This window comes from Monodon monoceros, unplaced genomic scaffold (assembly GCF_005190385.1).
Source record: "Monodon monoceros isolate NGI ecotype Baffin Bay Population unplaced genomic scaffold, NGI_Narwhal_1 Super_Scaffold_21, whole genome shotgun sequence".
NCBI lineage: Eukaryota > Metazoa > Chordata > Mammalia > Artiodactyla > Monodontidae > Monodon > Monodon monoceros.
Genome location: NW_021703778.1, coordinates 147,947,509 through 147,975,470, shown reverse-complemented (window position 1 = coordinate 147,975,470; position 27,962 = coordinate 147,947,509). Strand labels below are relative to the sequence as shown.

General features: G+C 40.1%; 1 protein-coding gene across 11 annotated transcripts in view; it reads right to left on the bottom strand.

Annotated features, from left to right (window-relative positions):
• The window catches only part of GPATCH2L (G-patch domain containing 2 like), a 213,380-nt gene that overhangs the window by 91,628 nt on the left and 93,790 nt on the right, over positions 1–27,962 (bottom strand). For 4 of the 11 annotated variants that reach the window (XM_029239550.1, XM_029239549.1, XM_029239552.1 and 1 more), the window contains 4 exons: positions 25,912–25,979; positions 24,866–24,920; positions 22,880–22,965; positions 6,062–6,168 (listed from right to left, as the gene is read on the bottom strand). In XM_029239550.1, coding sequence (XP_029095383.1) covers positions 6,062–6,168; positions 22,880–22,965; positions 24,866–24,920; positions 25,912–25,979 — 316 coding nt within the window. Of the gene's footprint in view, positions 1–6,061; positions 6,169–22,879; positions 22,966–23,317; positions 23,399–24,865; positions 24,921–25,911; positions 25,980–27,962 lie in introns of all 11 variants that reach the window. The other 7 variants (XR_003796086.1, XR_003796085.1, XM_029239554.1 and 4 more) reach the window with 4 other exon arrangements.

Here is a 27,962-nt window from a genome sequence, read left to right as displayed (position 1 = left end):
TCAGAATGGGAGAAGATATTTGCAAATGAAGCAACTGACAAGGATTAATCTCCTAAATATACAAGCAGCTCATGCAGCTCAATATCAAAAAAAACAAACGAACAATCCAAAAATGGGCAGTAGACCAAAATAGACATTTCTCCAAAGAAGATATACAGATTGCCAACAAACACATGAAAGGATGCTCAAGATCACTAATCGTTAGAGAAATGTAAATCAAAACTACAATGAGGTATCATCTCACACCAGTCAGAATGGCCATCATCAAAAAGTCTACAAATAATAAATGCTGGAGAGGGTGTCAAGAAAAGGGAACCCTCTTTCACTGTTGGTGGGAATGTAAATTGATACAGCCACTATGGAGAACAGTATGGAGGTTCCTTAAAAAACTAAAAATAGAACTACCATACGACACAGCAATCCCACTACTGGGCATATACCTGGAGAAAACCATAATTCAAAAGGAGTCACGGGGCTTCCCTGGTGGCGCAGTGGTTGAGAGTCCGCCTGCCGATGCAGGGGACGCGGGTTTGTGCCCCGGTCCGGGAGGATCCCACATGCCGCGGAGCGGCTGGGCCTGTGAGCCATGGTCGCTGAGCCTGCGCGTCTGGAGCCTGTGCTCCGCAATGGGAGAGGCCACAACAGTGAGAGGCCCGCGTACCGAAAAAAAAAAAAAAAAAAAAAAAGAGTCATGTACCACAATGTTCATTGCAGCACTATTTACAATAGCCAGGACATGGAAGCAACCTAAGTGTCCATCGACAGATGAATGGATAAAGAAGATGTGGCACATATATACAATGGAATATTACTCAGCCATAAAAAGAAATGAAATTGAGTTATTTGTAGTGAGGCAGATGGACCTAGAGTCCGCAGCCTCTAAGTCAGAAAAAGAAAAAGAAATACCGTATGCTAACACATATATATGGAATCTAAAAAAAAAAAAAAAAGGTTCTGAAGAACCTAGGAGCAGGACAGGAATAAAGATGCAGATGTAGAGAATGGACTTGAAGACATGGGGAAGGGGAAGGGGAAGCTGTGACGAAGTGAGAGAGTGGCACGGACACATATACACCACCAAAAGTAAAATAGCTAGCTAGTGGGAAGCAGCTGCATAGCACAGGGAGATCAGCTCAGTGCTTTGTGACCACCTAGAGGGGTGAGATAGGGAGGGTGGGAAGGAGATGCAAGAGGGAGGGGATATGTGGATATATGTATACGTATAGCTAGCTGATTCACTTTGTGATACAGCAGAAACTAACACACCACTGTAAAGCAATTATACTCCAATAAAGATGTTAAAAAAACCAAACCAAAACAAAAAAACTCTATCCTAGAAAAACTTTGTTTTGCTACATATTTTTTATTATGGTAAAAAATATATAAAATGTACCATTCTAATAATTTCTAAGCATACTGTTCAGTAGCATTTAGTATATTCACATTGTTGCACAACCATTACCACCATCCATGTCCAGAACTTTCTCATCATCCCAAATGGAAACTGTCTACCCATTAAACAATAACTCCACATTCTCTTCCTCCTGCAGCCCCCGGCAACCACCATTCTACTTTCTGTTTCTACAAACTGGATTGTTTTAGGTACCTCTTATAAGTGGAATCATACAGTATTCATCCTTTTGTGTTTGGCTTATTTCACTTAACATGTTGCCTTCATCCATGTTGTAACATTCATAATTTCATTCTTATAATGAAGGCTTTCAGACTGAGTAATAACCTACTGAATGTATATACCACATTTTATTTATCCATTCATCCAGTGATGAACATTTGGGTTGTTTCTACTTTTTGGCTACTGTCAATAATGCTGCTATGAACATGGGTGTACAAATATCTATTTGAATCTTTGCTTTCAATTCTTTTGGGTATATATCCAGAAGCAGAACTACCATGGATGACATGGTAGTTCTATGTTTAAATTTTTGAGGAACTACTGTATCTTTTTCCACAGTGGCTGCATTATTTTACATTCCCACCAGCAATGCACAAGGTTTCCAATTTCTCCACATCCTTCAAACAACAACTTTTTTTCTTTTTTTGATATAGCTATCCTAAGAACTGTGAAATGCCCAAGAGAAACTTTTGCATATGTTCTCCTGAAGAATGGTGCAGTACTTTTCACAATAGCGTAAAACAGCATAAGAATATGACTGAAATGTTCATCAAGAACGGTTAATTGCATTATATCTGTCAACTGATAAAATGGAATACCATACATATGGCAGTAAGAAAATGAATGGATTCTGGTAGGATAAGACCTGAATGAATCTCAGGAACATAAATGGGTGAAACTTGTAACTTATAAAATACAACATTCCATTTACACAAGGTTCAAAAACATGTAAAACTAGACAATATACTGCTTAGAGATACATATGTCTGTCAAAACTAGTTGAAAAAAACAAAGAATGACAAATGATTAACCAAAAATATATATCAGGATAATGGTTACCTCTGAGGAGAGTGGGAAGAAAAATTTAAAGGTGATGTTCCTTTTCTTAAAGTGGATGGTGGGTATATGGATAGTTGCTGTATTGGTTTTCTTTATATCTTATACATTTTCTATAAATGTTCTTTTGTGGCCATTCAATATTTATTTTAAAAACATTTTTAACTTTAGAAAACATTTAAACTTAATTAAAAGGCACAGTAGGCAATAAGAATCTGCCCTATGACTCCTGAGACAAGGGCCCACCTGAAATGGAACTACTACTGAATCCAATCACAGGATTAGAATAATATTGAGAATAACTGTTTCATCTTTAAGATTCTATTCATTTATTCATACAACAAATATCTAGAGACTGTTCTATGTGTGGAGCATTATTTTTTAGATGCTGTGGGGTACAGCAGTGAGCAAGACAGGTAAAAATTCCTGCCCTTGTGAATGCATCGGTAGCATTGCTGGCCTGGTATTTGAAATCTTATGTAACTAATTAACAGGTTAACTGTTGGGTACCCTTCTAAGGACACATATCCTATCCCAGGGTGAAGAAGGTCAGAAATGGCTCTTGGATGGCCAAAACAGTCAGGGCTCGTGGGAATTCCCTGCCGGTCCAGTGGTTAGGACTCCGTGCCTCCACTGCAGAGGGCACGGATTCAATCCCTGGTCAGGGAAGTAAGATCCCGCCAAAAAAAAAAAAAAAAGTCAGGGCTCTTAACAAAATATCTTATTATCCCAATTCTCCTTCACCTACAGCCATGTGTTTACTTTTTTTTTTAATTTTTAAAATTTTTTTGCGGTACGCGGGCCTCTCACTGCTGCGGCCCCTCCCGCCGCAGAGCACAGGCTCCGGACGCGCAGGCTCAGCGGCCATGGCTCACGGGCCCAGCTGCCCCGCGGCATGTGGGATCCTCTCGGACCGGGGCACGAACCCACGTCCCCCACATCGGCAGGCAGACTCTCAACCACTGCGCCACCAGGGAAGCCCCATGTGTTTACTTTATGAAGGAATGGGATTTGCACACCCAAAGCTCTGATTTGCCATTCTAATGAAGAAAATCATCTCAAGGAAAAGAAGTCTTGTTTTCATCTGAGTTCCTTATGCTTCTTATAACTACTTAAGTCTCTCAAATTTTAGAGAAAATAACCCTTTTTTCTCTTCCAGTTACAATCTTTAAGAAAATATATGACAGCTGGTACACTTAACAGCATGAGGGAGACATTGGTGGGCATTCCCTGTTCTGGTGTATCGACCTGAAAAGCAGGTTAACACAGTTACTCACTAGGATCCAGGGGTGGATCTGTACACCAGGCACCTGCATGTTATAAAGCCATAGAGGGAAGGGGAGTGGAGATAAAATGAAGAAAATAGAGGTGCTACACTTTCAAGATGGATCTACCTAATGACCCTATGAAAAGGTCCTTTTCCCTGGCCTTTGTTAATATTAGTACAAAAAGACAGGAAGGCATGTTATTCCCTTTTGCTCTTCACCTTTCTAGCCTTATTAATATCTTTAAATGCAGTCAACTTAAAACTTTCCACTAGTGGGGGAGGGGAAAAGGGAAAAGATTTGTGGCTGCATGTTTAAGAAAGAAGCTGAATTCATCACAGTGACAGGAGAGAGTGTTGGCAGAGATCTGAGCTATTTATTCTTTTAGGAAAATCCTATAAAGAATGACACAAGGAAGCCTCTATCTGCAGTCTTGTTTATCACACTGGTGAGGAGTCCGATAACAGATGTATGCAGGAGCATGATTTAATGGCAGGAGCTGGCCCCTGATGTGTATTAATACAGCAGCAAAGCGGAACGCACCTCTCTTCATCACTCATTTCTATAAAAGAGGTGGAATCCGAGATGGCCCGACGTTAGGCAGAGCAAGCCCATTTGTTCTACTGACTGATGGCGTGGGCTCGGGCTATGTCCTTCACCTCCATGGGGCACTCAGGTTGTGGATAGAAAACAAAAAAAATGTTCAGTGAAGCAGGCCTGAGTCAACAAGTGAGAGGAGTTGGGCTCAGTAGGGGAAATGCTGAATGCTCAAGTCTTGTTTAATACCTCCCAGTACATTTCCTGATTTGAATATGGAATAAGGATTATAAACTTCTCAACAGCTCTTCTCTTATAAACAACCAAAAGCTAAAAATACAGCTAGATATTAAGGGGGAAAAAAAGAACAAAAAGATAAAGACTGTGTTTTATTGCTTCCAATTCTACAGACTGGATGAGGATCTGGGTTTTGACATGGAGTCATAGTTTGGAACCAATTCTGTCGTATACAAGACCAAACACCTGCAGTGTTTAAGAGGGCAGCTCAAGAGTCATAGGGAAATTGGTCTGATCTTGGCTCTACAATTTATTAACCATATAACCTCAGTGAGTGGTTTAACCTCTCTAAGCCTTAATTTTCCCATGTGTAAACTGGGAATAAGAACAGCGTCTGCCTTATAAAGTTGTTGCAAAGGTTAAGTGAAATAATTCATGTAAAATGTTCAGCTCAGAGCACGGCCATGTGAAAATCCCTAAGAAAAACTTACTACAATCATCAGACCCATGGTTAAGAATGTTCAGTATGAACCACTGTCAAGCAACCATTCCAAACAGAAGCTCAAACAGGTCAATTTCAGAGTATGCTGAAACTTACCAAGTAAAGTTAGAGAAATAAGAGTTCCTATCTGTCTGAGGTCTACTGTTTACTCAGGTACCAATTACTCTGATCTATATAATATATAGTATTTTCTGAAGAAAATAAAATAATTTATGATATGCTCAATTCCCTCAGAGTGAATTCACCATCATCAAGAAAATAACCATAGGTATTTCTGATAGGTCCTACAAGCAGATACGCCCTTTTTAACCAGAGCAATTCACCCCAAAATGTATTGAAATACACAAAGTATTATTTCCTATGATTAATAATTACATTTAATTATCTTCTCTTAACTTCAAAGAAAAATTTCTATAGACATCCAGTATTCTTGCTGATATAAATACGTAATTATTCCCCTTTTTTCATTTAAGGATAACATACCTGTATGTATGTAAATGTGCAGCTCAGTGAATCTTTACATGTATATACACTCATGTAATCCCCACCAAGTTCTTGATATAAAGTATTTCCAGCATCCCAGAAGACTTTTTTATGTCCTCCTCTGGTCACTACCTCCCACTGAAGATAACCATTATTTTGGTTTCTATGAACCAGTTTTGCCTAGAAAACCTTAAGTTTTAACTTGAAAACTTAATTAGAAATTTCTTGAACGGTAGAATATTAGCACTCTACTAGACATTAAAACAGTGATAATGTATTGTGCTGTATACCAAACATGAAAGTAAATAAATCCATATGGCTCCTTCGCTATTGACTAAACTGCCACCCTACCAGGATTTTCATTACCACACACCTAATTTCCTGTCTGTGCTAGAGCAAAAGTACAGATGACTAAAGACTGTTGATAGTGGAATACAGGGATTCAAGCTCAAGAAAGCTGTAAGACACAGTGGAAAAGCACAGACTTCAGGGTCAGAGATGAAGAGGTATATAAAACATATAATTTAGTGCCTGACACACAGTAGGTGGTCAATAAAGGATAACTACATATATAATTACTGGCACTTGGGCTGGACAGAGATGCTGTAGCCACAGGTTTCCGTTTCCTCTTGATGTCACGTGAACATGGTGGTCCTAGGTGTATGTTTGCCTGTCTGCAGATATGAGAAAGAAAAAATACTGTTTTAACTTCGTAATTCTTATTGTAAGAGAATATGTTCAGCCCAGATGAAACCCCTGACCCATTATAGACATAGACTAACAAAATGGGCACCATCCTTTGCCATCAAGTGTCAGTACAAGTTTATTCAGAATTAATCATAACTTATTCTTTATATACTATATATACCCACTGTAAACTTCTTATCTGAATTCATGATTAATTTCAATAAGTATGTATTTCATTACATGCTCTTTTTTGTACAATTATTTTTCATAAAAACTATAACCAAAATTGTTCTAAACTCACTAGTGAAATACCTATTCCCAACTGGTAATATATTGAAAAGTTTAACATTACATGAACACAGATATTTGCATAGAATTTTAATAGGAAGTTTAACCCTTCTATCACTATAAATCTGGATTTTTAATAGTGTCTATATTACATAATAAGTAAGTTTAGTTTCTGTGATTTTTAAAAACATTATGTGGCAAAAATATGTTCCCTCAACTGAATATTCAGCTTATTAAAAAAAAAAAAAAGGGGGACTTCCCTGGCGGTCCAGTGGTTAAGACTCTGCACTTCCACTGCAGGGAGTGTGCGTTTGATCCCTGGTCAGGGAACTAAGATCTCACATGCCACGCGTCGCGGCCAGAAGAAAAAAAAAGAGTGAGAGCTTCAAAGCTAGAAAAGCAAAAGATTCTCTGAAAGGCAATGGACTTAACAATGAAATAGCTGGTAAGCTATTTTCTTTTAATTTTTATTTTTATATTGGAGTATAGTTGATTTACAATATTGTGTTAGTTTCAGGTGTACAGCAAAGTGATTCAGTTAAACATATACATATATCCATTCTTTTTCAGATTCTTTTCCTATACAGGTTATTACAGAATACTGAGTAGAGTTCCCTGTGCTATATATACAGTAGGTCCCTGTTGATTATCTATTTTATATATAATAGTGTATATATGTTAATCCCAAACTCCTAATTTATCCCTCTCACAACCTTTCCCGTTCAGTAACCATAAATTTGCTTTCTACGTGTTTCTGTTTCGTAAGTAAGTTCATTTGTATAGCTTTTTAGATTCCACGCAAAAGTGATATCGTATGGTATTTGTCTTTGTGTGACTTACTTCACTTAGTATGATAATCTCTAGGTCCATCCATGTTGCTGTAAACGGCATTATTTCATTCCTTTTTATGGCTGAGTAATATTCCACTGTATATACGTACCACATCTTCTTCATCCATTCTTCTGTCAATGGACATTTAGGTTGCTTCTATACCTTGGCTATTGTAAATAGTGCTGCAATGAACATTGGGGTGCATGTATCTTTTTTTTTAACATCTTTATTGGAGTATAATTGCTCCACAATGGTGTGTTAGTTTCTGCTTTATAACAAAGTGAATCAGCTATATATATACACATATCCCCATATCTCCTCCCTCTTGTGTCTCCCTTCCACTCTCCCTATCCCACCCTCTAGGTGGTCACAAAGCACCGAGCTGATCTCCCTGTGCTATGTGGATACTTCCCACCAGCTATCCACTTTACACTTGGTAGTGTATATATGTCCATGCCACTCTCTCACTTTGTCCCAGATTACCCTTCCCCCTCCCCGTGTCCTCAAGTCCATTCTCTATGTCTGCGTCTTTATTCCTGTCCTACCCCTAGGTTCTTCAGAAACCTTTTTTTTTTTTTTTTTCTAGATTCCATATATATGTGTTAGCATATGGTATTTGTTTTTCTCTTTCTGACTTACTTCACTCTGTATGACAGACTCATTTTCTCTGGATATATGCTCAGGAGTGGACTGCTGGATCATATGATAATTCTATTTTTAGTTTTCTGAGGAACTCCACACTGTTTTCTACAGTGGATGCACTAACTTACATTCCCACCAACAATGTAGGAGGGTTCCCTTTTCTCCACACCCTCTCCAGCATTTCTTATTTGTAGACTTTTTAATGATGGCCATTCTGACCGGCGTGAGGTGGTACCTCACTGTAGTTTTGATTTGCATTTCTCTAATGATTAGTGATGTTGAGCATCTTTTCATGTGCATTGTGGCCATCTGTATGTCTTCTTTGGAGAAACGTCTTTTTAGATCTTCTGCCCACTTTTTGACTGGGCTGTTTATTTTTTTTGCCATTGAGCTGCATGAGCTGTTTGTATATTTTGGAGATTGATCCCTTGTCAGTTGATTCGTTTGCAAATATTTTCTCCCATTCTGTGGGTTGTCTTTTTGTTTTGTTTATGGTTTCCTTTGCTGTGCAGAAGCTTTTAAGTTTAATCAGGTCCTATTTGTTTATTTTTGTTTTTATTTTCATTACTCTAGGAGGTGGATCCAAAAAGATACTGCTGTGATTTATGTCAAAGAGTGTTCTACCTATGTTTTCCTCTAAGAATTTTATAGTATCTGGTCTTATATTTAGGTCTTTAATCCACTTTGAGTTTATTTTTGTGTATGGTGTTAGAGAATGTTCTAATTTCATTCTTTTACAAGTAGCTGTCCAGTGTTCCCAGCACCACTTGTGGAAGAGACTGTCTTTTCTCCATTGTATATTCTTGCCTCCTTTTGTCGTAGATTAACTGACCACAGATGCATGGATTTATCTCTGGACTTTCTATCCTGTTCCACTGATCTGTATTTCTGTTTTTGTGCCAGTACCAATACTGTTTTGATGACTGTAGCTTTGTAGCATAGTCTGAAGTCAGGGAGCCTGATTCCTCCAGCTCTGTTTTTCTTTCTCAAGATTGCTTTGGCTATTCAGGGTCTTTTGTGTCTCCATACAAATTTTAATATTTTTTGTTCTAGTTCTGTGAAAAATGTCATTGGTAATTTGATGGGGATTGCACTGAATCTGCAGATTGCCTTGGGTAGTACAGTCATTTTGACAATACTGATTCTTCCAATCCAAGAATATATTTTTCCATCTGTTTGTCTCATCTTCGATTTCTTTCATCAGTGTCTTATAGTTTTCGGAATACAGGTCTTCTGCCTCTTCAGGTAGGTTTACTCCTGGTATTATATTCTTTTTGATGCAATGGTAAAAGGGATTGTTTCCTTAATTTCTCTTTCTGATCTTTTGTTGTTAGTGTACAGAAATCAAAGAAATTTCTGTGTATTAATTTTGTATCCTGCAACTTTACAGAATTCACTGATGAGCTCTAGTAGTTTTCTGGTAGCATCTTTAGAATTTTCTATGTATAGTATCATGTCATCTGCAAACAGTGATGGTTTTACTTCTTCTTTTCCAATTTGGATTTCTTTCATTTCTTTTTCTTCTCTGATTGCCATAGCTAGGACGCTGGTATGCTATTTTAGTTCCCTACTTCCTCCTTCCTCTCAACCTAGATAGATCCTACCCCTGACTAAGGACCAAGCTGAGCCTCACGTTTATACAAAGCTTTCCTTGAACATCTTAGGCCTTATCTACCATGAATCATTATTTAACCGGTGTATACATATCTTTTTTCCCTAATGAGGCTAATCTCCTTGAGAACAGGGACTATATTTACATTTCTTTCATAATTTTCCAGTGACCTACCAACTTCCGCACAAGGCATATAGCTGATCCCCACTAAATATCTGTTGAATAAAACTGATACGAATGACTAAAAGTTCTAAAAATGAAATACTCAACTGTACACTTATAGGTGGTTAAAATGGTAAAAATTATTTTTTTCGGCCATGTCGTACAGCTTACAGCATCTTAGCTGCCCACCAGGATTGAACCCGGGCCCACAGCAGTGAAAGTGTCAAGTCCTAACCACTGGACTATCAGGGAATTCCCTAAAATGGTAAATTTTATGTTATGATATTTTACCACAATTTTTAAAACATAGCCAGAGTACAAAACATATTAAAAGGACTCTAATAAAATTATATCAGATGAACTCCTAATTCGTAGTCCTAGTTGGGGATTCAATCTCACGGCTTAATAGTCTTAAAACTGAAACCTCAGTCAAATCTAAAAGAACCTAGTTAGCAAGGCAACAAGACTACTGTTGAATGGGCAAATTTTCCTATTCAGAGGTCCCCAATCTGGCAACTTCCACAGTTTAAAAGCATATGGAGGGCTTCCCTGGTGGTGCAGTGGTTAGGAATCCGCCTGCCAATGCAGGCGACATGGCTTCGAGCCCTGGTCCTGGAAGATCCCACATGCCGCGGAGCAACTAAGCCCACGTGCTACACAGCTACTGAAGCCTGCACGCCTAGAGCCCATGCTCCACAACAAGACAGGCCACCACCAATGAGAAGCCCATGCACCACAACGACGAGTAGCCCCCACTCGCCGCAACCAGACAAAAGCCTGAGCACAGCAACGAAGACCCAACGCAGCCAAAAATAAATAAATAAAAATAATAAAATTTTAAAAAGCATATGGGCCTGTGCACGCACGTGGGTTCTCTCTCTCTCTCTCTCTCTCACACACACACACACACACATACACACACACACACACACACACTCTTTAAAGAGCAAAAGCTTAGGAGTCAATTCAATTTATAAATAAGAAAATAAAAGAATTTGACTGAAATCATAAGAAAACTTTTAGAATGCAAAGAACACTACAACAGGTAGATATTTACAATATAAAGCCTGTGGTTTGGAAAATTCCACCAAATCACCTTATATTGATCATTTACATCTATACAGCAAAAGAGTTAACTGTAAGTTAGGTACTCCATGAATAGTTAATTCTGAAACCCCAAAGTGAAATGTAAGTATAAACATGTAAAATAGGGAAACAATCCATTTTTCATATCTTACAGAGTCCTGGGAATAAGTCTAAATCAGCATGCTGATTTAATAATTAGAAACATGGAGGACAGAACATCAAAGGTAGACAGGTCTAAATACAGAGGTGATAATTCCCTTTGAAGCCAAAGACACAGGCAGAAAAGAAAGTGACACTACAAATTTTGCTTCTCCTCAAAACAGAAAAATGTACAGAATAGAACTTCCATCTTTTCCACAAACAAGGTACTTGAGTATAAACTATCCAAGCTCTTTGCTCTAATTCAATCATGCTTCTCCTAAAGACCTTCAGAAAAAGAAACAAGTCAAACAAAGGGTAACAGTTTACAGCCATGCTCCTTTCTTCTTTACCTTAAGCTCACTAAAGGACTCTCCAAAACTTTTCAGATTAAATGTTAACACCATTTCTTCAAACTAAACTATGTTATTAGACAAGACAGTGGTTACCCTTGAGCTGTGGGTAGTGGGGGAAGAGGGACAGTGACTAGAAAAGGCACAGGGAACTTTTGGGATTCTTTCTGCTAATGTTCTGTTTCTGGATCTAGATGCTGGGTTACTTGGATATGGCTTCATGAAAATTCATCAGGTGTATATTTCTTTGTACACTTCTCTGTATGTGTATTATCCTTCAATAAAAAGTTTAATTAAAAAATATTGCTCTTTGGGCTTCCCTGGTGGTGCAGTGGTTGAGAGTCTGCCTGCCAATGCAGGGGACACGGGTTTGAGCCCGGGTCTGGGAAGATCCCACATGCTGCGGAGCAGCTAAGCCTGTGCACCACAACTACTAAGCCTGTGTTCTAGAGCCCGTGAGCCACAACTACTGAGCCCGCATGCCACAACTACTGAAGCCCGCATGCCTAGAGCCTGTGCTCCACAACAAGAGAAGCCACCGCAATGAGAAGCCTGCACACCGCAACAAAGAGTAGTCCTGGCTCGCCGCAACCAGAGAAAAGCCCACACAGCAACGAAGACCTAACGCAGCCAAAAATAAATAAAATAAAATAAATAAATTTATATATAAAAAAATATTGCTCTTCAAGGTCAATCAATGTTTATAAAATGCTAAGTTTTGACAGATGCAAAATAACAAGCAGAAGAAAAGCACTCAAAAGGGTTTTAAGATAGTAATTCTCAAAGTATCAACTTGAGCTAAATGAAATAAATACTGCCTTTTATTTACACACCATCCATCATTTCACAGCTCTGCATGTTTGATGTATGTCAGTAAGATGGCTGAAGGCACATATTATCACTCCTTTATGGACCTAGTAAGTAACATTTATCTCACATTTTCCAGGAATGACACATTTTGGAGTAAAAAGATGAAGCCATTTATGTACCAAAATGTTTACATTTTTAACCGCTTTAAATGGAAATATGGTAGTTTTTAAATGCTTGTCTATTATAGTAAAATGAAAATAAGTATTACTTACCTACTATTCTGTGCATAGCTATTCACTGCACTATATTCTGCAATGTCCTTAGAAGGCTGCTGTGGACTCAAAGGCTTAGGTGGCCCTTGCACTACCAGCCCCTCTAGGCCTTGCTTCTTGGATCCCCACTCGTCCCTGCTTGGTGATGTTAAGGGCTTCAGGGTTAATTGTCCCTACGTTAAACGACCCCCCACCCCAACTGCTAAGCCTTCAGCCTGTAACTTCTCTGCAGTAAACGATCTACTTCTACCACCCCATTCCCACTCCTAATTGTTACACCTTCAAATTTTGTAAATTCCTCTGGTTATAACTTAGGAAAGAACTGAAGGCTTTCTGAAACCAGGTAACACAGTTTATTAAGTCAATAACCTTATTTTGTTGTAAAAATATATATTTCTGTGTGGACTATTGCCTTTCTACTCAGGAGGGTTTTTTTTGCTTCTTTCATTGTTCACTGAGTTTTTACTGAGCACTGGGTGGGTTCGGTGGTGAACAAAACAGACAGTCTCTTCCCTAATGCGCTTGTAGCCTAGTCCCATTTCCAGCTGCACAGCTTTCCTAGTTACAGAATCTGCATAAGAGAGAAACTGAGGCAGAGATAAAGAGAAGTCATGCTCATTCCTAAAATTCAGCTTAGTGCTCCTTCCCTCTTAAAACATTTCTCTTAAGATCATTTCCAGGTTGGAGAGCTATTTCAAAAGAAGTAGAATAACTTCACAACTTAGGGCTGAGTACAGAAGGTATATCTTCTCTGTGTGCCTTCCTAGTAAAGATATGGGGAGGGAGGATGAGACACAGCCAAACTGTTACAGTAGGACAGGTCCAAGTGAACCCTAGTAATGGTAGAGTTTACAGCTTGGGGAAATCTAATTTTCCCTACTTGGGAAAAACCTTAGAGCAGGGGTCCCCAACCCCTGGGCCACGGACAGCTACCAGTCCGCAGCCTGTTAGGAACCGGGCCGCACAGCAGGAGGTGAGTGGCGGGCAAGCGAGTGAAGCTTCATCTGCCGCTCCCCATCGCTCACATTACTGCCTGAACCATCCCCCATCCCCCCACCCTGTCTGTGGAAACACTGTCTTCCATGAAACTGGTGCCAAAAAGGTTGGGAACCGCTGCCTTAGAGGACAAAGAAGGACGAGAACTCAGAACGAGCCAGGGGAAAGTCAAGAGGAAGCTGGGTGCTCGGAGCAGGAGGGTTAAAGGAGACAGGAGATGAACCTGCCGTGCTGTGCAGCACATTAAGAACGTTAGGAGAGGCTTGCACAGGAGTGGAGAGCACTCTGTGTGGGCTGGAAGGGGGCCCCCTGTGTTCTTTGGGGACCTGTGTGTGGCGGCAGGCAACTGCTGCAGCTCAGCTTCCTATTCAAGAGGCAGTTCCAATTTTCTGTTTATCCCCCAAAATTCCATATCTATAAATTGTAGACATAAAGCATTAAGGAAGGGAAAGAAAAATAGATTGAACTATCCCCACCCCCATTTTCACTTAGATGTATTTAACCACTTGGCTCCCTTTCTGTTTAATGTGTTATTTCTTTAATTCGTGTTGTTTTATTTTTGTATCATGTTACTTTTTTTTTTTTTTTCACGGTATGCAGGCCTCTCACTCCTGTGGCCTCTCCCGTTGCGGAGCACAGGCTCCGGACACGCAGGCTCAGCGGCCATGGCTCACGGGCCCAGCCGCTCCGCGGCATGTGGGATCTTCCCGGACCGGGGCACGAACCCATGTCCCCCGCATCGGCAGGCAGACTCTCAACCACTGCGCCACCAGGGAAGCCCAAAATAAACTGGGTTTTTTGTTTGTTTGTTTTTTTGTTTTGTTTTTTTTTGCGATACGTGGGCCTCTCACTGTTGTGGCCTCTCCCGTTGCGGAGCACAGGCTCCAGAAGCGCAGGCTCAGCCGCCATGGCTCACAGGCCCAGCCGCTCCGAGGCGTGTGGGATTTTCCCGGACCGGGGCATGAATGTATCATGTTACTTTTTTGTAGACCTTTTATATTTTGGTTATTATAAACTACTACATTATTTTCGTTATTAAACTACTTTTCTGTATTCTGAAGAACAAAAAGAAAATTGTGTTCTTTTACTCTGTGTCACTGTCTCACAAGGCAGAAACTGAAAAGGGACAACACACAGGCGAGGCATCACAAAGGACAGGAGAAGAGTGTGAGCTTCCCCTTCTCACCAACACACAAACACCCATCCTTATAGGTTGAACGGCAGAAGATTTAACTAGATTTTTTAAAACTCTTTTTAAGAGCAGTACACAGTTGCTTTTGTGCTGAACCATGTACTGTGTGAGGAGGGACAGGACCTTTCAATTATGCAGGGGCAAAAAAGGCTAAGTATTAGTTAAGCTAAGATCTCTACCAAGTTAAAACTTCCTTCTCAGTTGAAGTGGCATATGGTTATCAGCATCATGTAAGGAACTTTCACAAAATACACATCTCCCACCATGCTGGGATGGGAGAAGAATCTGTAATGTTTATTTTGAAATTCTTCCTCAGGTAATTCTCATAAGCTTCTACCTACTGTGAAAATTACTGAGCTAAAAAAAATAGACCAAATTCCCAAAGCCAAGCTAGTCCATAAAACAAATCTAAATATTTAACTTAAAGAATAACACAATGACTAAATTAATATAAATGTAGATAAAAGTATTGTTCCCCAGTATGCAAGCAATGAACCCAGAGCAAAGACAGACAGCGAAGCTCACTCTTTTTCTGTTTCATCTGACCTGGGCCTCAGTACTCTTTGGGCACTACTTCTTTCACAGCATGAATGCCAGGTCAGTACCTCCCCTAAAAGCATCACAGTCAGCAGCATTTCCCGAAAAGAACTTAGGGAGGTGGAGGTGGAATGAACATTAAAAATAATAAATACACTCTTCAAAAATCCTTACTTCAGGAAAAATCACTAAATTCACTTCATAAATGTGAAGGTGAATGCTGAAGATTAACAATTAATTGAAAGAGTATTCTGTATATCCACACATAAACAAAACAAATCTATTTCATTTTTTACTGCAGGTAACTGAAAAGATCAGGTGAGTTGTTAAAACTGCAGTGTTACTTAGGAAACTAGGCAGATCACTATGTCCCTGGGGCAGGAATGTACTTTTAGGGAAAAAAAAAAACAAAAAAAAAAACCTACTTTGAGAAATACATGCATGTTTAATAGAACCAATGTTGGCAAAAAAAATAACTGAAGTGACTGCTTTAGATTTAGAACAAAGATGTTTAGAGTCACTCCTAAGGAAAGAAAACAATCTTTATCTGCCGATGGCAAGCGAATTTAAGGAATGGTTCACCTTCAAAAATCACTCATTTTAAAAACTCATTGAAAAGTTCAGTTTTTGGTATGAAATAAAAATAAAATTTATTGGGAAAAGGTATTTATTTGCTGTACTTTTCCTTAAGCACACACAAATAAGTAACATCAGGAAAAAATTATTGATATTTCTAAGGACCATAGGTCATATACATCATATATTCCAATTATTCTCCTTAATTACTAATCTATTCACCTCAATTTTTTTTTTTTTTTCGTGGTACGCGGGCCTCTTACTGTTGTGGCCTCTCCTGTTGTGGAGCACAGGCTCCGGACGCGCAGGCTCAGAGGCCATGGCTTACGGGCCCAGCCGCTCTGTGGCACGTGGGATCTTCCCGGACCGGGGCACGAACCCGTGTCCCCTGCATCGGCAGGCGGACTCCCAACCACTGCGCCACCAGGGAAGCCCCACCTCAATTATTTTTAACAAAAATTTATGGAAGCCTACACTATGCTGGATGTGGAGAGGTTATATACAAGATGACTGAGCCAAGGGCCCGTCCACCAGGAGCTCACAACATAGTGAGGGAGGCCGATGCATAAAGAACTAACAGACACAAGACACTGAGCTGTAATCAAGGAAAAAGGGAAGTGTGAAGGTAAATTGTGGTAAAAGAGGATTAAATCTAAGGATGTAGAAATCCCTTCCTCACATGTGATTTTTACCTTCAGGGTTAACTGACATTTATTAAACACCCAGTAGGGGAAATATATTTTCACAGACTTGCACGTATGAGAGGATGCAGGCCTTCTGACACTAGAAGCAGCCAGAGAGAGAAAACGACCTCACAATTAGAGGACACAAAGGAGCTTTATCTAATAGGAAGAGATCCTAGCAATCCCACTAATGTTTTCACTCAAACCTAACTAACCCTCAGCAGTCTATGACAAACTGCTCACTGGCACCTGAAAATTCCCCATAATCTATTTCCCTTGGCTGGGCCAAGGTTAGCATATCATGAAGCTGTTTCATGTCACCCACAGGAGCAGAATAGTTTCACATCAGTTGGAAGGATGGGTATATTACAATAGCAAAACAGAGAGAGAGAAAATGCTTTCATCATTCCACTCTGGCAGTAAGATGCCAGCTGGCTGAGAGCTGCTATAAACAAGACTGTCCAACAGTGGACAAAAGATTCCAGAACTGTGTACTATATAATGGGAATTCCAGTAGGATTGGGCAGCCTTATGGACAACATTAGAGCAGAAACATTTTCTAACACATGACCAAAACCAAGGCACTAAAGAGGTGAGCAAGAGCTGCTGTGCATCACAGCATCCCAACAGATAGAGGACTAATAAAAGGTTCTTTCCCCCAAGCCCTGAGGTAAAACCTGAGGCTGTTTACTATGGCTCCAAAGGTCAAAATAAACAGTATGAATTGAGTCTTCTTTTTGCTCTTTGAAACTCCTTGTCAAGTGGCACAGCCAGCTGGGCACACCACTCTGATATGCAGATCATAACGTTTGTGAACAGATAAAATGAATTACAATGAGTGCAGCCTATCACATTTCAACTCTCTAACGGGCAGGAAGGTCTCTCTTTTTCACCCAGCACTGTCCAAATGACTCCTCTTATAGTCCACCTGAGGACATTTTAAGCACCTCAGGAAGCTGTACTACTTCTCATTAGCAAACAACTCTGGAAGCCAACTCAAGGTTTGTAAAACTGCAATTATCCTAAGAACAGTGTAGGGTGGTAACTATATAACAAAAATAATAATTTTAGCTACCAGTATGCTAAATATTCAAACATATTATTTCATTTTGAGCCCCACTAGCCCCCCAAATACTAATATTTTCATTTTCAAGGTGAGGAAATTGAGGTATGGGGAGGTTAAGTCTTGCACCCAGGTAAAGCCAAGATTCTTACCTGAGTCTGCCTCACACTAATATGAGATTAAGAAGGAATAAATGGAAATGGTGATACATTACCAAGTCACCCCCCAAAACAGAGGAAAGGTCAGGAAAGTTGGAGAAAACTCAAAACTGCCGCAAGATACTCAAAAACTACAACTGGTGACTCGTGCATCACACAAAGAGATGTACCAACTGATAAGTTCCAGTTATGGTTTTCTAAGACAATAATGGTTAAAAAAGAAAAAAAAAGCTATCCTTCCCAATCAATAAATCTCTCATTTTGGGAAAAGCTGCCTACAGCACTAGTTCCTTATTACCATTCCATGACTGTGTCCTTGACAGCAATACCACCGCCTCTACCAGAACACCAATCACACCTGATCTGCTGTTGGAGCAGCAGCAATCCTTAATACCGGAACCAAGGCTTACTACTTTAATAGCCACAGCCCAATACCAGCAACCAAAACAACCAAACCACAACAGCTGGTTTACGAATTTCATCTGGGTACCCTGCCCACTACCCACACACCCACCCACCAACTCTGCCCATTTGTAGTCACTATGTGCTGGGCACTGCGCTAGACCCTAGCACTCTCTGCCTCACCTGCAGCACTTCTCCAAAGCTACGCGAAGCCCAGGGTTCTACCTCCCATATAGAACTGTGCTCAGAACAGCAAAGCACAGAGCTCGTACCAATTATGAAATGGGATTTCCTGCTAAGCAAATTACAAAGCACCAGTCATAAAACCATATGCATTTAGGGTGATAGTTCCCAACGCTGGCTGTATATTAGAGACGCCTGGGAGCTTCAAAATACTGCTAATGCCTGGGCCTCATCCCAGGCCGATTAAATCAGAATCTTGGGACCTGGTGGCCCAGCATGGATATATTTTTTAAAGCTTCTCAGATGATTCAAAAGTACAGCCAGGGATGAAAACCACCAAACTTACTTATTTCTAGAGTGGCACTTCTGAAAACCGCTTAGCCCCACAAATCGATTAGGTGGTACAAAGACTCGCTCTCATTGCACTTGCCATGTGGGCTGTATTAAAATGACACATCAATCAAACGTTCTCTTAAAATCAAGGTCCTGTTATTTCTTTGTTTATAGCAATGAAATTCTAAACAAGAGAGTACCTTGAGGTCACTCATCGCCCCCCAGCGGTCCCCAGGCCTCACTCAGAAACCAGAGCTGTGTTAAGGCTCCAGCAGTGAGGAAGGAGGTTGTTGAGGAGCACTCCCTCTCACGCAGCTGAGGGTTTGGGGGAGTGGAACTGGCCATGTCCAGGCAGCAGGCAGCCTCAGCTCAGTAACCCGAAAGGAGGAAATCTTCACCGTTCAGGCATGATTATCAAACTCTTTGTGCTCTTACAGGAGAGTAATTATAGGCATGTGAAAAAAGGGAAGCACTCCCCAAGGAACTCTTCCTCACATGCTTCCCAAGAGGCAGTAGGGCCATTAAAAATTCCATGATGAAGAGGAAAAACAGCCTGGGAACAGCCAGGAGGCAATACAGCAAATTAATACACCAGCCCTCCTCGGGGAAAGCTGTGATAAAACAGGAAACACTTCTCTCTTCGCAAAATAAAATTATACCCCTAATGATAACATAGTCACCACACACACACACACACACACACACACACACACACACACACAAATCGTTCTAATAATGGGTATGAAATTCCCAATGCTGCCCAGATGCTTTGAAAGAAATCTTTTCCTACTACAAATAAAATAGAACAAGAAAAAGATAAAATTTCCATTCGAAACAGTTTTTCATACGGTCATTCACCTGCCTCTTCCCTACCACCAGCACTCTTTAACATTCCTTCCTAGGTGCCAGGCTTTGTTAAACGGTCCACTCTTTACAAAGCCCACCATCCACTTGTGAATCCGATCTCATCAGTCAGCCACACTGGAGCTAGACTGCTCCTTCTCTACTGACTACTTAGCGGGCTGGGACCCTGCTATTAGGGAAAACAGGGAGCCCCGAGGGCTAAGTGAGACCATCATCCACATTTCCTAAAACCTGCATAGGTCACTTGTGCTGACCATTTCCCACAGATCAGGGGTTGCCAAACTATTGATTGTGCACCCTCAGCAGGAAAAAATCTGAACAAACCCTCTTTATATATGTAATACACACACATACAACAAAAATATGTGCTGCTAGACTAATATATGTACAACTGAAAGCAAAAAAAAAATTTTAAGGATGATAATAACTGTATTTATTTAAAATACATTTAAAAATTTTTTAAATTTCTTCCCTCTACCCCAAAGAACCTTCATGTTTGCAACCTACTTTGTATCCACTGACCCAGGAATGATGTAAGGCAGGACAAGGATGAGCTATAATTGCCCACATTCTCTCATCTTGCTTTCAGCAATGGTGTGAAGCAATAAGCAATATTTCCCTAGAGCTGAGTGCACCAGAAACACAGCCTAGGCTTCCTTATGTTTCCAAGTCCAGCCACCAGCACTGCTGGTAAAAGAACGAAGATAACGATGTGGGTAATGAGATACACAAAGAAACAAGAAGCTCACACCCACTCCAACCAGGATAAGGCCTTAAAGGCAACAGGAAACCTGATAAAAGCATGGATACCAATCTCAGCACAGCACAGTTCTAGGCAGCAAAGGTAAAGGGAGAAAGGCAAATAATACACTTTCAGCATCTGACATGACATGGTGTTACTTATACAGTCCTTCCAAAGACCACACACAGCCATGATTTTATTTGTATTAAGACAAACAGCTGTGTTGGTGGAAATGTAAATTGATACAGCCACGATGGAGAACAGTATGGAGGTTCCTTAAAAAACTAAAAACAGAACTACCGTATGACCCAGCAATCCCACTACTGGGCATATATGCTGAGAAAACCAAAATTCAAAAAGATGGGGCTTCCCTGATGGCGCAGTGGTTAAAAAATCCACCTGCTAATGCAGAGGACACAGGTTTGAGCCTTGGTCCTGGAAGATCCCGTGTGCCGTGGAGCAACTAAGCCCGCAAGCCACAACTACTGAGCCCAACTAGAGAAAGCCTGCGTGCAGCAACGAAGGGCCAACGCAGCCAAAAATAAAAATAAAATTTATTTAAAAAACAAACAAAACAAAAACAAAAAGAGGCTTGTAACACAATGTTCACTGCAGCACTATCTACAATAGCCAGGACATGGAAGCAACCTAAGTGTCCATCGACAGATGAATGGACAAAGAAGATGTGGCACATATATACAATGGAATATTACTCAGCCATAAAAAGAAACGAAATTGAGTTATTTGTAGTGAGGTGGATGGACCTAGAGTCTGCAGACTCTAAGTCAGAAAGAGAAAAACAAATACCGTATGCTAACACATATATATGGAATCTAAAAAAAAAGTGGTTCTGATCAACCTTGGGGCAGGACAGGAATAAAGACACAGAGGTAGAGAATGGACTTGAGGACATGGGGAGAGGGAAGGGTAAGATGGGACGAAGTGAGAGAGTGGCATTGACATACATACACTACCAGATGTAAAATAGATAGCTAGTGGGAAGCAGCTGCATCACACAGGGAGATTAGCTAGGTGCTCTGTGACTCCCTAGAGGGGTGGGATAGGGAGGGTGGGAGGGAGACGCAAGAGGGAGGAGATATGGGGATATATGTATACGTATAGCTGATTCACTGTGTTATACAGCAGAAACTAACACAACATTGTAAAGCAATTATACTCCAATAAAGATGTTAAAAAAGAAAGACAAATAGCTGGAGGACTGCTTTCGTATGGATTGAAATCTCGTCTTCCAAGACAGCCTGAGCACCACCACCTGTAAGAAAAGCTCCCTGAGCCTGAGTGAGGAGCTGCTCCTCTGTGCTGCTATCACTCTGGTGCACACCTTTAGGCACTTGTCACTACAAATTGTAGTTCTCCATTTCCACACCTGACCTTCCCATGAGGATATAAGCTCCTTAGGGGCAGTACCTAAACAAAGTGCCTGGCACACAGTAGGGAGTCAGCAAATGATGAATGAATGATGACTAAACAGCATGCAACTAAAGAAAAGGCCTTACAGCAATTTATTAATATCCCCTAATCCTCCAAGTTCTTAGTTAACACCATGTGTGATAGTCTCTCTTTTCAAATGACTTTCCCTATTGAAATACTACTTTTCCAGTAGAAGGCTAGGCAGTAGGTTATAGTGCAGAGTTTATTATTACAGCCCACAGCAAAAGTTCTAACTGTATCCATGAAAGAATAATTTCTTTGTGCAGCCTGCACCCCAAATCTATGAACATATCCACTTAAGAATGTGTTAGGAAGAAAAACAGAAAAAAAAATCATCAGAACCTTGGAAAAAAATTCTTTGTGCCACTAGAAGTAATAAAAGTTCTATGGTTCAGCCTATTAGTTGCTCCTTGTGCACAAAAACCTGCTAGGGCATGCCATCACTGAAACCATATTTACTCTGCATGTCACCCAACTTAAGAGAATTTATATTCAGAGGCACTGGTTTCATTCTGCTATGCAGGTGCAGGATTCTTTCTGACAAATATATACTGAATGCCCAGTAAGTGCCAGACACTGTGTTAGGTACTGGGGACATATCAGGGAACAAGACAAGGTCCCAGCACCTAGAAGCTTATATTCTAATGAGAAACCAGGGGGAAAGTAGGAAGAAAAAAAAAAACAATAAACAAAGTCATTTCAGACTGTGACTAAAGCTCTAAAGGAAAGAGATAATGAATGGTGAGTGGCACAGGTGGCCCCTTTAGACAGGGCGGTCTGAGAGGTCCTCCCTGAGGAGGTGGCCTGAGCTGAGGTGAGAAGGAGCCAATCATGGGAAGAGCTCTAAGATGGCAGTCCAGGCAAAGGGAACACGTGTGAAGGTTCAGCGGCAGGAAAGGGTTGCAATTTTTGAAGAACAAAATGGAGCTCCCTGGCGCAGCTGGATCTCTTCCCCATGAGGAGGACAAAGTCTATGAAAGGAGGCTGGACATGAAGGCAGGAGTCAGATCATGCAGGGTTTTGCAGGTCATGGCAAGGACTATTAATAATGTTCTTTGAGGAAGGGGCTTCTAGGAGAAGAAATACGGAATAGGAGCCAGAACTTAGGTCAAAGTTGAGATTTACATCACATCCTAGCCATGTGACCAAAGGAAAGAACTTCAACACTCTGCCTCAGTTTCTGCACCTATAAAACAACTACTGACCTCAAAAGGTTGTTGAAAAGATCAAATTGGATAGTATACACTAACATACTCTAATTTGCAAAGTGTTATAAAAAGGAAATAGTATCATCTAGAAAAGAAGTCACTCGAAGACAATTACCTGGCAGAGCAGCGTGCTGGTGAACATCTTCGGTGAGAAGCATCAGCAAGAACATCCAGGGAGTAAAGGGGAGAAAGAGGATTAAACTGCAGGAATAAATGAGATTATTTCAGTATGGCTTATATGAAACAGACCTGATCCTAAAGGGCTACCTGCTACTTGCTTACTTTTGCCCTTTTACTGTTCAACTCTCTTGCCATACACAGACACCATTCAATAAAGTTGTGCATATTCAACAGTGTACCCAAGAATGTAGCATAACTGATCTAGCACGCCTCAAAAAACAGACTATTCCTTGGTAAGCAACAATTTTTCAAAAACTTCTGATACACAATAATTACTTAAATGGCAAAAGATAGTACTTTCTAACTGACATAAAGGGAACTCATGCCTACTGATTATCAGCCCTTGTTCCCAAGAATACTAGCATGAAATTACCTTTTCATTTCCTTATCCTGGCAGATGTTTCCAGTGAATAACTGGTTAGCACATACCAGCAGCAGTGTAGTGGAAACAGAACTAGATTAAGAATTAGAATACCCAACGTTTAGTTCCAGCCTACAACTGAGTTGCCATATATTAAAAAACCACAAAATCTCTTTGACCTTTACTATCCTCATCTGTAAAATAGATGTACCACTATCTGTCTTACCTATTTTATGGGATTATTGTGAGGGCTACATAAAATATTACTTTCGGTTTAACAAGTAATTTAAGTTTCTCATCTGTAAAACACCTATTCACCTCAAAAGGGGGCTGTAAGGATCAACTAGGACACCGTAATAAAAGTACCTCACTTTACGTTGGCTACCTTTCTTTGGATTTTTTCCACAATAAGTACTCCTTCCCCAAAATTTGAGAAGTAAATATATATCAACACTAGAAGAACACTGAATGGTAATTTCAAAAGGACTTAAAAAGTGTACAAACTAAGCAACTGTTCTGTCATAGAGGTTCCAGTCTCAATGTTGTATGACTTTGGGCAAATAGCTTAAACCTCATTTGTAAATAACAGATCTGGACTAGGTGATCATCACAGGTCTCTTTGCCTTTAGATCCTCTGATGCAAACACAATTAATGCCCTAGCTTAGTGTTCCCCAAACTGCAATCTCTCACATCCCACCTTAATGACTTTCTCTTTATCTGCCCACCACTTGCTCTACTTCTTATTTAATATTTTTCTTCATATCAATTATCTTTACTCACCCTTGTCCTTACTATATTTCTATGAAATAACAAGTTTGATAGAATGATCACATGTTTCTAAAGTAAATTACTGGAACTTAAAGTAAAAATTCTGTATCCACAAGCCATCTAAAATCATATAATAAATACACACCAGTTAGGTGTACCACTGTTCTAGTTCATTTTGAAACAGTAACTTCAAGATGAAAGTTCCAAGTTTAAAATGTCAACTTAACAAGCTAATAAGCAGTCAAACAAAACAAAACAAAACAAAAAAACGATGGAGCGATAGAAAGCCTGAGAATTTTTACCTATCAGTCTTCATCTATTTTACAACTAATCATCAAGGTAAAGCAACCTCTCTCCCAGCAAAACTCAAAAGCCTCAAACGTTAAAGGAACATATTGAGAGTCACTGTCAGTAATTTTAAAATTATGACCCCTATAAAGGATTAGACATGCCAAGGGCCCCCTCAGGGGTAGCTAGGGTAAAAGAGTAAGAGGCTCTAGGCCTCGATCCCACTTTACCCAAAGCTCTACCTTCCTCTGCTTCATATGTTTAGGATTCAACGTTGTACTTCTCAGCACAGGATGCTGATGCGTTCTGATTTCTTACTGCAAAGTTCGAAACCAGAATGACAACTGCATTCCTATGAAATATGTGTTATAAGCAATAAACTGAAGGTCACAAGTTGAAACTAAAAAGGGGAATTAGCTACAGTTCTTATCAGTGAATACTAGATATTCTTGGAAAACAGTCATCCAAGAAAATCAGAATAACATAAGGAACAAGAACCTTACCTCATGTGCACAAGCAGAAATGTGAGGAAAATCAGAAGCCAACGCTTTATTCTTTCTAAAGAAAAGGAAATCAAATGATAAAATAAAGATGACAAAGAAAAGCAATCTCACCTGATTTCGTTCTCTTTTCCCAGCTGATGGTAACCAGAAACTAAAGAGAGGGAGAGAATAAGAGCAAAGAAAACAATAAAAGAAGTGGTAGGAACATTATTAGAGAGAAGATAAAAAGATGTTGGGTTAATGAAGACAAAGAAATGAGAAAAAAATGGAGTTGGAGGAGAAAAGGAGAGAGATGTTAAATGTGTATGAACTTTTTTGCAGAAAATAACTCTTCAAAGTAAAAAGCCTTTTAATGGAATGTAGAAGACTAGATACTTTTAAAAAAAACTCAAGATGGTGGTGTGACACCCATGCACTCTCAGCTGTGCAACAAGAACAGGATCCCCAATTCAACAAAGGCATAAACCACATCTTGCCTATTTTATAGGTTAAAACTTCAACCAGGCTGGATGGGTACAGGAGTATAACTGGATACTGACCATGACATGTAGTGGAGACACCAAAGAGCCAATCATGTTAGGGGACAAGGCTGTCACAAGAAAGGGTGGAATGATTTTCCTATAGCTACACATAGGCTTTCCAGTGGCACTTATCACAGTAGTTAGAACAAAAAGATATCTGTCTAGAGGTCTAAAAATGGGAAGACCATATAGGAGAATACAGAGGCAATCAGCCATTTTGAACAAAAAAATTTTTAAGAGACAGAAAAATGAATTTAAAATATAATATCCTTATTGGAGGCTACTTTGATAATGCAGCACCTATAGACATAAATAGCAAAGAAATAAAAACTAGTCTAGAAAGGAAAAAAAATCACTCTCGTGAGTTTAGGGTGTTAGCCATTTTAACTGTTATAAAGTACCCATCTTTAAAACCTTCTTTTTCAGCTCTACAATCGAATTTTTAGGTTCTTTCATAAAACGTTCCCCTGCTGCCTCTCCTTCAAGGAAAAGGCTAAGATAGCCAGTAAATACATAAGTACTTACTCTTTCTGCCGAGGGTCACTAATGAGGTGGCCTATCCTCTCAGTGCCCAAATTACTCATGCTGGACTCCTGAAAAGGCAAAGAAGATAACAGTGTCATCTAACCACAGAAACAAATATGTAAGTATGATCTGTCATCAAGCTCATGTTTTCCCATAATTATACCAGCAACCCCAAGGCACAAGTCAGACTGTCAATCTTAAAATCCAACAGCGCCTTTTTGTGGGACTCTACTGTTAAAGTACTGTATGTTATTATAAACTTATTTTTCTCTAGTGATCAAAAAAAAGTCATTATAAACATTTTTTTTTACTATATATAGTATTTTAATATAGTGAGTAATACCTCTTAGAGTTATTAAAGTGTATCAAAATAGAAACATTTGGGGCTTCCCTGGTGGCGCAGTGGTTGAGAGTCTGCCTGCCAATGCAGGGGACACGGGTTCGAGCCCTGGTCTGGGAAGATCCCACATGCCGTGGAGCAACTAGCCCCGTGAGCCACAATTACTGAGCCTGCGCGTCTGGAGCCTGTGCTCCACAACAAGAGAGGCCCACGCACTGCGATGAAGAGTGGCCCCCGCTTGCCCCAACTAGAGAAAGCCCTCGCAAAGAAACGAAGACCCAACACAGCCATAAATAAATAAATAAAATTAAAAAAAAAATAGAAACACTTAAAAAAAAATCCAACAGCAGCCAATTTTTTTTTTTTTGTGTGGTACTCGGGCCTCTCACTGTTGTGGCCTCTCCTGTTGCGGAGCACAGGCTCCGGACGCGCAGGCTCAGCGGCCATGGCTCACGGGCCTAGCCGCTCCGTGGCATGTGGGATCTTCCCGGACTGGGGCACGAACCCGTGTCCCCTGCATCGGCAGGTGGACTCTCAACCACTGCGCCACCAGGGAAGCCCAGCAGCCAATTTTTAACAGGCCAGCACACCAATATCCCTAGAGTCATATGATTTTAGCCTCAAGAGCCTTCATAATGGTATATTTACTGAGTCCTCACTGGTAACACCTAAGTATCTACTAACTAAATGTATACATGTCAAAGGACTTTTGTAACTTACAAAAATTGTCACCCTGTATTTTGCCTGTTAAACATGTCCTAAAGTAAAAATAGAAGTCTGTATAAATTGCTTCTTAAATTTCCGGTTCTCAAGATTGTAATATGAAATCATATCCATAACACCACAAGCAATTCAGAATCTAATCATATCCAAAAAACTGGAAAATGGCAGAAGGCACTCACCCTACATTTACTGTGAGTACACTTACAGTGAACATCTATCACAGAACCTTGGGATGCGTACCAACAGTACAGGAGCAAGAGTTACACGCATATGAGGAAGTGTTAAGATGAGAGAGCGTTAAGTCATAGACATGAATGTCAAAAATGTCAAGCCTGGTACTCAAACACATTTGTTTCTGAGCAAACATTATTATCTGCATTTGTCTATGTGTGTGGATTACCCTAAATATTAGGGTACACATTTTAGCAGAACTGGCTATAAAAAAATTAATTTGAGGTCAGATTTCAGGTGGGATTGGAGCTAAATGAAAAGGCTTCACATACTGTGTTCTTCATATTCTTCACTCCTTACACCTGTGCCTCCTGGTCACAGACAAAGCCATGGTAATGAGGCCAAAGGAAAAGATGGGTGAAAAACGAGCTATTTGTTACAGCAGAAAAATTATTAACTTAAAGTGCCATAATGTTTAAATTTACAGTTTATTACTGTGTAAATTACAAGCAGTACTTTGCGTAATTAGCAGCTCGCTGGCAGGGAGCTGTGAATGAAACTCATTATTTATGATTACAATTTAGAAAAAGAGAAGAGAGATGGGGGAGGGAGAAGAAGGGGGGCAGAACAGTGACCTCTGGTAGAAATGACAAATATCCCTTTAAGGTGATGAAGATGAATTAAACAAGTAAATATTATCCTATTCATTTGAGATCATTAAAGACACATCCAATAGGCCCTACTTTCCTTCCATGCAAGCTAAAGGGAGCCTCCAGGATGAAATGATTTACCTCCATAGAAGCGGAAGGCTCTTATT